Below are 9818 nucleotides of genomic sequence, written 5' to 3' on the forward strand. Positions count from 1 at the left end.
AGAAAGGTGATGATCTCTGACTGGCTACTCAGTCCGTCGGCTCGGGCGCTTAAGCCAGTGAGAGGGTACCACCCAGTCCCGCCTCCCTGACACAGCCAGGAGGCGGAGCAGGTAGGCACCGCCCCCGCGCTCTACTGGATGAGCACGTTGATTCCGCCCCATTCGTGCGTCAATCCGCGCGGGGGCCCCGCCCCTCCAGGCTCTGCGTGCGTCAGTGGGCTGCTTCTCCAGGCGCCGCTCCGCCCCAGGATGGCGTCACGACTGTATCTGCATGTGAGGCCCCGCCTCACTCTTTGCAGGACGTCACCGCGGACTGCAGGGGCCCGAGCCGCTGCTGCCGCCGCCTCTGCCCCTGTCGCGCAGCCCCACATCAACGCAGGGGGCCCCGTCACCACCGCCGCCAAAAAGTCGCTGCCGCTAGGGTCGCCACCGCATCGGTGCAGGGCAAGGTGAGTTCCGGGGCGGCCTGATTCCCCGCCTCTCTGAACACCTACATAACCTTCATTTGACTGATGGGCTTGCCAGAGTAGGGGACGAGGTTGGCTCGGGTTAAATGGGAAGGATGCGGCGGTCACAGCCCTTGTAGGGGTAGGGCCCTGGCTTCCCCTACCTGCCCGCTGCTCACCCCCACCCCCCACCCCTGGCCTCTGCGGCGGAGGGGGAAGGGAGGCGAGTGCCTTGCGGGAAGCTGTGCGCACGGGAGGCTGTGTGCGTGCGCGTGCGTGTGGTGTGAACACGCGTGTGCGCGCCCGCCTGTGCCAGCGGGTCTGTGTGCATACCCTTTTGCTTATGTACCGGGCTATGCTCGTGTGACCCCGGTGGGTGTCCCGACCCCGGTGAGTGCGTGCCGCACGCGGGTGGAAGGAGACGCATGGACTGTGCGTGTGCGTGCACGCCGTGTGCATACGTGCACGGGAATGCGTGTCCGCGTGGGTGACGTGTACACGCCTGCATGGGTGGAGGGCGCTTCGCGCACGGGTGGGTTTGCACATTTGTATATGCTTGTTGGTGTGCGGACAAGTGTCTGTGTCTCTTTCCTGTGCACCGAATGTATTTGACTCTCATGTGCACACGCGTGTACGGGTGTGTTCGCTACTGCGTGCACGTGAGCGTGTGCACGCCCCGCCCCTATCACATGACCAGCTGTCTCAGCCCGATCTCTCCCAGCTTCGGAGTCTGGGGGAAGGGGGTGCTGCGACGCACATCCTCGCGGGAACGTACACGCGTGTGCACTTGCGCCCGCGCGCCTCCGATCTGAGGAACATGAATGATTGATGGGGGGCGGGGCCGGCCGCAGTCACCCTTACCCGCTTAGCCTTAGGGGTTAGGATTACAGCTCGATCTGGGGTGAAGGCATGCTGGAGGGGGCTACAGGGGTGTCCCCATCCCCATCTCTCTGAGCTCCTCCCTTGACACTTCCAGCCTTTCAAGGTCACGGCCCGCCCTTTGCCATGGGCCCCACCGTTAGTACTGGGGCTCCTGACGAGTTAAGGGTCATCTCTAAACACTAGACCCTCTCAGGGGCTCCGGAGTTCTCTGCACCCTGTTCTTGGGGCTGGGGCAGTTGGGGGCGGAAGGGGACTCCTCAGGCTCACCTACACCCTGCACACCCAGATGGCATCCGCCACAGACTCGCGCTATGGGCAGAAGGAGTCCTCGGACCAGAACTTCGACTACATGTTCAAGATCCTCATCATTGGCAACAGCAGTGTGGGCAAGACGTCTTTCCTGTTCCGCTATGCAGACGATTCCTTCACACCTGCTTTCGTCAGCACTGTGGGCATTGACTTCAAGGTCAAGACCATCTACCGCAACGACAAGAGGATCAAGCTGCAGATCTGGGTGGGTCCAGCTGCGGAGCTCCTGTCTCTATCAGTTTACCTTCCCAGAAAAGCAGCCCCAGCTTTGCCACTTTCCCGTCTGGATTCGTTCATTCACACCCTGGGCATTTATCAGGTGCCTTCAGTGTATCAGGGGCTGGAGGCCCAGAAGAGAGTGCCCCGTTCTCCCGTGGGTGCCTCATCACTGCTCCCCAGGAGTGGGGAAGGAGCAAATACTGGGTCCTCTCTGCCTGCTGTTATCAAGAGCATCACTTGGCTTGGTACCTCAGTTTTCCCCCCTTTAAGTGCTTTCATGAGTCTGTATGAGGTTTCAGCTGGATCTTGGCCCCCAACCGCATTCTCTGGGACAGGAGCAGACACCTTCCCCAGGGTCTACTGGCCACCTCCCTTAACCCCATGGAGGCCCGAAGGAACCTGTTAAATCCCAAGCCACAGCTGTCCCTCCTCTGCTCATGGCGTTCCCATGGCTCCTACCTGACCTGTCCCCTGGCCTGAGAGACCTTGCCTGGTCTGTCTCCTTCCACCCCCGCCTCCTTACTATTCCTCAGATGATTCAGGCACAGACCCACTTCAGGGCCTTTGCCTTTTGTCTTTCCCCTAATCCCCACATGGTTCCGTCCTCACTTCCTTCAGCTTCTAAAACCATACCCTCGCCCACACTGCCCAGCCTTCTTTGTCCAACTTTATTTTTCCCTTCAGTCTTTTTCACCCTCCAACATAGGATGCATTTTCTTCCTTTTTTGCGTGTTTATTGTCTGTTTCCTGTACTGCGTAGTTGGTTCCACGAGGCAGCGATTCTTGTCCATTTTGTTAACAGCTGTGTCCCCAGGGTGGCACACACAAGTCAGCGCCCAGGTATGTTGAATGAATGATGGAATGATTCTGTAGGTACCTGCCTCCGGAGGATGGTTGAGCACCATGTTCTCCATGTAGGTGGCCAGCCCGCTTTCCCTGACCCACTGTGCCAGCTCCCTGCTTCTCTCTGGTCCTCAGGGGGGCTGGACTGGACAATCCCAGAGTTGGTTTCCACTCTGAGGAGCTCACATGTGGGGCCTCTCTGACCCGTCTTTTCTTCCCCCCAGGACACAGCAGGGCAAGAGCGGTACCGGACCATCACCACAGCCTACTACCGGGGTGCCATGGGCTTTATCCTCATGTATGACATTACCAACGAAGAGTCCTTCAACGCTGTGCAGGACTGGTGAGCACACCCTACCCCCTCCCAGACGGTCTTTGGTGCTGGATTCTCAGACCTGCTCTCAGTCTGTAATAACTAAAACGTGGAGGCACTGGCTCAAACTAAGGGGAAAAAAGGGTTTCGTTTCAGGTAGAAAAATGAAATTGTAAATGTATAGGTTAAAAAAAAAAAGGAGGGGGCAGAAAATATAAGGATAGTTTGCATAGGATGAAAGGATAGAAACATTTACATTTCTGCCCAAAATAACGGTACATTTTAGGGAAATTTCTGAATTGGCAGAGGAGGGAGAAGTTCTTGTGTCTGGGGGACAGGGATCTGGGAAGGGTGGGCAAGACTGCATGAAAGGGATTTCGAAGGTCAGGGAGCCGTGGGACCGTGTTCATGGCAGGACAGAGGCTGGGAGGAAGGCCCAAGCCTGCCAAGTTCAAGCAATACTGGGGAGGTGGGGTGCTAGAGGGTGCTGAGGGATGGGGAGACGAGAGGTCAGCGGAGCTAGGATCCTCCCAGGCCTAACCCACCCATCACTGTCTCCCCCAGGTCGACCCAGATCAAGACGTACTCATGGGACAATGCCCAGGTGCTGCTGGTGGGGAACAAGTGTGACATGGAGGATGAACGGGTGGTGTCGTCGGAGCGTGGCCGGCAGTTGGCTGACCACCTTGGTGAGTGCCTAGCGGGGCTGCCCACCTACAGGCTACGAAAGGGACGCTGAGGCCCTGAAAAGGTAGGGGACACACCCAAGACCTCCCAGCAAAGCCAAGACAGGGCCTGGATTTGAATCCAGACAATTCACACTTTCTCCAAATGGCCTGGAACCAGGAGCTGGGTCTTGACGGATGCATAGGAGTTCGTTGTGCAGTAAGTTACTGATTCACTCTGACACCCTCACTGCTAGCCTTGTGTTGGGTTGCTGGGCCCAAGAGGCCTCATTTTGTGGGGTAGAGGGAGAGACCCGGGCTGGGGGAATGCATGGCGGAGGGGGGTCTGCCTGGTGTAGGTAAGACCTGGAGGAAGGCGCTGGATCTGGTGCTCGAGCAAAGGGTGGTCTCTCAGGCAGAGGAAACAACTTTAGACAAAGGCCGGAGGCAGGGAAGATCCTGGGAGTTCTGGCAAATCATGTGGTATGGCTGGAACTTGAGGGTCATTTGGGGGAAACGTGGCTGATCACGCAGGGCCTGAGTCATATGCCGAGGATCTGGGACTCCTGCAAGGGCGACTGGGAGCCAGAGGGTGTGTAAGCAAGGGAGGGCACAGGTGGACGGAGTGTCAGATGCTGCCAGGGGCCAGTGCACAGGTTAGGGTGGATGGCGGGAGCAGGGAAATAGGTCTTGCCAGGGCCCTGGAGACGAGAAGGGGACAGTTTTAGGGCGAAGGAAGGAGTACAGGAAACAGGGCTGACCTGCTTCCTTGCAGGACTTGGCACCTCTCACAAGTGGTTGGCAGCGGGAATCTCCAGATGTTCCCTGCCCTCAGAGAAGCATCTCTGGGGGGGTGCGGGGGGACCAGGGCCCTCACCCCTCCCTTCCCCACTCACAGGCTTTGAGTTCTTTGAGGCAAGCGCCAAGGACAACATCAATGTCAAGCAGACCTTTGAGCGCCTGGTAGACGTCATCTGCGAGAAGATGTCTGAGTCCCTGGACACGGCCGACCCTGCGGTCACGGGCGCCAAGCAGGGCCCGCAGCTCACGGACCAGCAGGCGCCTCCACATCAGGACTGCGCCTGCTGAGAGCTGCTCCCGGCCCCATCCTGGCCCCACCCCTGCCCACCCCCTGGGCCCGATCCAGCCCCCACTGGCCCAGGGCGTGAGACCCCCCCCGCCCCCAACTTAGCCCCTCACCCTTATTTATTATCGTAGTTATTTATTTATTTATTGGAGATGTCCCCCAGGGGCTCAGGCTCCCCACCCACCCCGTGTCCCGCCCTGTACATACAGCCCTGTCCCCACTCTGCCGTGGCGTGTCGTGGCCCTGTGAACTCACTGCTCACCGTCCTCTCAAGACCCCACCTTTTTTAAAATTCACCCCCAACAACAGTTACCGGTTTTGCAGAGGGGGCCCGATGACCCCCCCCCCAGGGCAGGCTGATTGGGTGATGGGAGGTAGTCGGGTCTGCCAGCCTCTCGGCTGTGACACGGTGGGCCAAGGCCACTGTGGGGGTCTCAGCATGGACCATGGGGTGGATCAGAGCCAGGTAATGGCCCGCCTGGCTCCTCACCCCAAAAGTTTTACCCTTATTTGGAGGTGAGGGCTGCTGTGGGTACTCGCCACCCTGGGACCCCCCCCCAACACCAGACCTGTTCTGAAGTCATGAGTGTCAAATGTTCCCCCCAGATCCCCAGGAGATGTCATGACAACACTACACACACCCAATAAAGTGAATGGATGACACCGTGTCCCCATGAGTGCCAGCCAGCCTGCCAGGGTGGCCTTGGTCATCCACAGGATTTTCAATGACCAGAGAATTTAATAGAATTTCCACAGTCTGTGACCTGAGTGTGAGACTGGAAGCCACCTGGCCCTGCCCAAGGCTCCAGATTCTGGGGGCTAACTCCAGGCTGGGCCCTGCTCCAAGGGGATGGGCTGTGTCCCCACCTTGGGCCCAGGGCCCAGCCCATAATAGTGTTGAGGGGTTGGGGCTTGGGACGGGCTGGCCGGGGCCCAGTGCTGCGGATAGGAACATCTGTCACTGGTTCACGGAGAGCCTGCGGTGAGAAGGGCTCCTGGGTGACCATCTTCATGGTTGTGTTCCAGATGGGAAAACTGAGGTCTTACCCTAGGCTTGGAGGGGGCAGCCCAGCCAGATGCCTAGGTGTAGGGGAGGGGCCAGGACCAGGCCTGGCCTGCTCAGAGTCAGTCCTGCTCTGTCTGGCATCCAGTCAGGAGGGCTGGGCAGCTCAGTCTGCACAGTGCCCAGGGCCACGCAGCCTAGGGGTGGACGGGCCCAGGATCTGTCCGTGCAAGAGGAGTCTGGTCACACACCCCGTTCACCCCTCTGGATTCCTCTTCACCAAGCGAGAGTCCTCACCCACCTGTCTTCTGGCTGGACTCAGTCCTGCGGGGCAGACGCAGCAGGTCCTGGCCAAGGTCACATCAAACAGCAGATAGGGGGCTGGGTCTTCACCCTGCTGGGGATCAGCTCCCCACCCACCTGCTATGGTTTGCAGATTATCACAGGCCCAAGAGGACCTCACCCTAGAACACAGCTGCACCGCCATTTGGGGTTCACACGTGTGGCCCCTGAGGAGCCCCCTGGGTGTCTGGTCCGCCCACCGAGCTCACCCGGTACTTCAGGTAGGAGAGGTACGTGTCCCAGCCCAGCGTCAGGCCATTGATGTAGGTGACTCGGAACTGGGGGGGCACGAAGAGGAAGTTCACCAGCTGGGCAGCTGGCCAAACGCACCAGTCGGCCTGCGGGGAGGGGCGGAGTGTGGTGAGGGGCGGGGCCTTGCAGGGCGGAGGCTGCGAAGGGCGGGGCAGGGAGCGAAGGGGTGGGCGTGGCCCACCTTGTAGAATTCCCAGAACTTGTCCCGCAGCTCCTGGCAGCTCTCATCCAGGGACTGGCCCTCCAGGCAGCCAAGGCCTGGGAAGGAGACCAACAAATTAGAGTGTCAGAGGCTGGGGAGTCCTGGTGATGGAGGAGATGGGGCAGGAACCCTGAGGAACAGTGGTGTCCCTGGCATACAGACCAAGAAGTTTAAAAGTTCCTTGTGGTGGGAAGGGCCACACACAGCAGAGTGGCTGGTGTAGAGAAAGAAAGCAGAACAAATTGGTTCCAGTGAGGGAGAGGTCATAAATAAACACGTACCCCCTTAGAGGCACCTGGGTGGTTTAGTAGGTTAAGTGACCAACCCCTGGTTTCGGTTCAGGTCATGATTTCAGGCTCCTGGGATTGCGCCCGAGTTCGGCTCCGAACTGGGCGTGGAGCCTGCTTAGGATTCTCTCTCTCCCTCCCCCTCTGCCCTTTCCACCTCCCTCTCTAAAAACAGACAGACACACAGGCACCGCAAAGGATGAAGATGCACCTTTCCTGAGGCTGAGGCTGTTTTATTTCCTTTCTTTCAAAAAGGAGGAAACTGAGGCTGGGGGGGCCGGAGTGACACTCTTCCCAGAGCCAAGGGCTGGATGATTGTACCCCATCAACCCCAGCCTCAGCAACTCTTCCTTCAGCCTCAGGGCCTTTGCATGGGCAGTTCTTCATGCCTGCTGGCTCCTTCTTCAAGTCTCAGCTGAGTGTCCTCTCCTCTGGATGGCCCTCCCAACCACTGCCTAGGGCAGCCCCACCTGAGACTGCTTCATCCCTCCTACACTAAGCACCATTGTCTGATTCTGCCATTCATACCTGCTCCCAGTGGGTCTGTCCTGGCAACAATGTGACCCAGCACCCAGTCCAGAGCCACACACAGAAGAGGCCCATCAGAAATGCACGTCAGCATCCCTCTTAACACAAAACGGGCTCTGCCCCTCCTAACACAGGGAAGGACAAAGCCCAAGCTCACAAGGCTCCTTACCCAAGAAGTACCAGACGCCTAGCATGGGAGAGGCCACCAGCTGGTCGACGAGGACCTTCCTGAGGACGTTTGGGAGGCCAGGGAGGCCAGACGCTGGGAGCAGGTGGTCCAGCCAGAGGTACCAGTAGTGCAGGAAGGGACCCATACTGCAGCCCACTGCAAACATGCTCGCTGAGAGCAGTTCAAGAGTCAGGGGGGACCAGCAAGCCCCCCAATCCATTCCGTCCCTGGTTACCCTCCCTCCCTGGTAAACCTGAAGCCCTCCCAGAGCCCACCTGTATGTTCTCCCATTACAAGCCCCACTGCCAGGCACCGTTCCAGTGGCTCCTCTCCCGTATTCTCTCCTCATCCCCTTCACCACCCCGTGAGCGGGTTCTACCATTGCTCAGCTTTCCGGAGGAGGAAACGGGCACAACAGGCTGGAAAGTGCAGGGCCAGGGCACAATCCCAGGCTGGCTGGGTCCAGACGCTGAGCCCTTGACTATCCTTGGTGCAGTTTCCAGTGCTCAGCGCTTGGTCTCAGGGACGGAATAAGGGAAGCGGACGAGGGGGTGGGCGGGAGTGGACGGAAACTGGGCCCGGGAGGAGACAGGGACCAGGAAGTAGGAGGAGATGGAGACCCGAGTTGGGGAGAGGCCTGAGACCCCGGCGCGGGGAGAGGGGACGGAGACCCGAGCGTGGGCTATGAGGGTCCTGGATGCACGCCAACGTCAAGGGTCCCGCCGGGAATTGAGGCCACAGGTCTCCGATTCTGAGGTTGGGGTCAAAAGTCTCCCGGGGTCAAGGGCCAGCAGCGCCGGCCCCCTCACCTGAGCGCCGGGGATCGAACTTCTGGCCAGGCCGGGTGCGGACCTCCCAGGATTGGCGCACGCCGTCCCCGACCGCCATGAGAACACCACAGCCCAGCGTGTTGGTGACGAGCAGCGCACGGCCTTGGAACAGTGGCTGCCCCACGGCCCGCAGGCCGCGCAGCCAGCGCCAGCCGCCAGGAGCCATAGCCCACCGCAACTCAGGACCCGGCGCCGGGGATGCCGTCCCGGTGCTGGCCAATCGCACGCGGTCTTCGCGGTCTGCACGCCCTCCCCAGTCCCGGCTCCGGACGTAGTAACCAATAAAAGGCCGGCATCCCATCCCCGGGCCAATCGCTGAGCGAAGCCAAACGCTACCCTCCGCACTTTACGGACCAATCGCAAATAAGCGTCTCGCCGCATCGCGCAGCGGCACGGCCACCCTCGTTTCCCCGCCCCTTTCTGCGCCGGCCCATGGACAGGCGTCGCCGCACTCTAACAACCCGCCCAATACTGCACTGACCAATCGCAGACTAGTCTTAGGCGGGCGACTCGCGCCGGTTGTCCCGCCTCCCGTGCCGAGGTGGCCAATCTTGCTCCGTCGCCTAGTTGCTTTGCAGATTCTCCGATTCTCCCGGAATTCCTGAGAAGGGATCCGAGCCCCGACCTCGGCGGCTCTTGCGGCGGAAGTCTCGTCCCGCAAACACTCACGGAAGTCGGGGCAGGGTGCAGTTCGGCTGCGCCCGCGGCCCGGTAGAACCCTGGCCCAGCCATTGACCTTGACTGGAGCTGGGTATCTGACCTCAGTTCCAGAATAGTAATAGTTAAAACGTTAGGCACTGTTCTGGGCACGTTACGTGCATTAATTTATTTCACAGGCAGCTCTGCAAACAACTATATCCCTATACTTTACTTCCTGTGTTCCTGTAGGGGAAAAATAGGAGTTTCCATGGAAACGTATGCGTTACTTACAAGGAACCAGGGTGTCGCAAACTGCGGCCTGTGGTCCAAATCCCGTTGCTGTTCTTGTGAGGCTCAAGAAGTAAAAATGTTTCTTACATTTTTTTAAATGTGTGAAATAGTATAAAATTTCTGGACGTGAAAGAATCCGTTTTGAAGCCCTATTTTCCTTTCCAACGGATGAACTCTTGAACTGGGCCAGAAGCAGCAATAGTTTTACAAGCAGTAGCTCATAAAATTTCCACAGAGCAATTGGCATTCAGATCATATGGAGAAAGTAAAGTTAATAAATACCCGGGACAGTTTCATTTGATAGCACCAGTAAAATTACAATAATCAGAAGTGACTCAACTGGTCAGTGATGTGGGAAACAAAGGCAAAAGAAAAATTTAATTTCCTTACTACCTACAGCCCACAGACAAGTCCTTGAAACAGGCAGAGTGACATTCCTCTAGGGACTCAGCTGCTGCCTCGATGGTATTATCATTGCTAAGGGCAAAAGGAAATCTTAGCCTGACCCCCC

The 9818-nt window shown here is 58.5% G+C and overlaps 2 protein-coding genes across 2 annotated transcripts; one reads left to right on the forward strand and one right to left on the reverse strand.

Moving 5' to 3' along the window:
- The first annotated feature begins 301 nt into the window (after positions 1–301).
- On the forward strand, positions 302–4792 carry RAB3A (RAB3A, member RAS oncogene family). Its single transcript, XM_021683260.2, has 5 exons — positions 302–449; positions 1615–1842; positions 2924–3042; positions 3577–3701; positions 4576–4792. Exons 2-5 carry the CDS (start codon positions 1615–1617, stop codon positions 4764–4766), a joined length of 663 nt encoding a protein of 220 aa, XP_021538935.1. The 5' UTR covers positions 302–449; the 3' UTR covers positions 4767–4792.
- MPV17L2 (MPV17 mitochondrial inner membrane protein like 2) lies at positions 4792–8581 on the reverse strand. The gene is made up of 4 exons (XM_021683261.2): positions 8357–8581; positions 7548–7718; positions 6543–6619; positions 4792–6447 (listed from the first exon to the last, which is right to left on the reverse strand). Exons 1-4 carry the CDS (start codon positions 8541–8543, stop codon positions 6262–6264), a joined length of 621 nt encoding a protein of 206 aa, XP_021538936.1. The 5' UTR covers positions 8544–8581; the 3' UTR covers positions 4792–6261.
- Positions 8582–9818: the final 1237 nt, after the last annotated feature.

This window comes from Neomonachus schauinslandi, chromosome 1, assembly GCF_002201575.2.
Source record: "Neomonachus schauinslandi chromosome 1, ASM220157v2, whole genome shotgun sequence".
Classification (NCBI taxonomy): domain Eukaryota; kingdom Metazoa; phylum Chordata; class Mammalia; order Carnivora; family Phocidae; genus Neomonachus; species Neomonachus schauinslandi.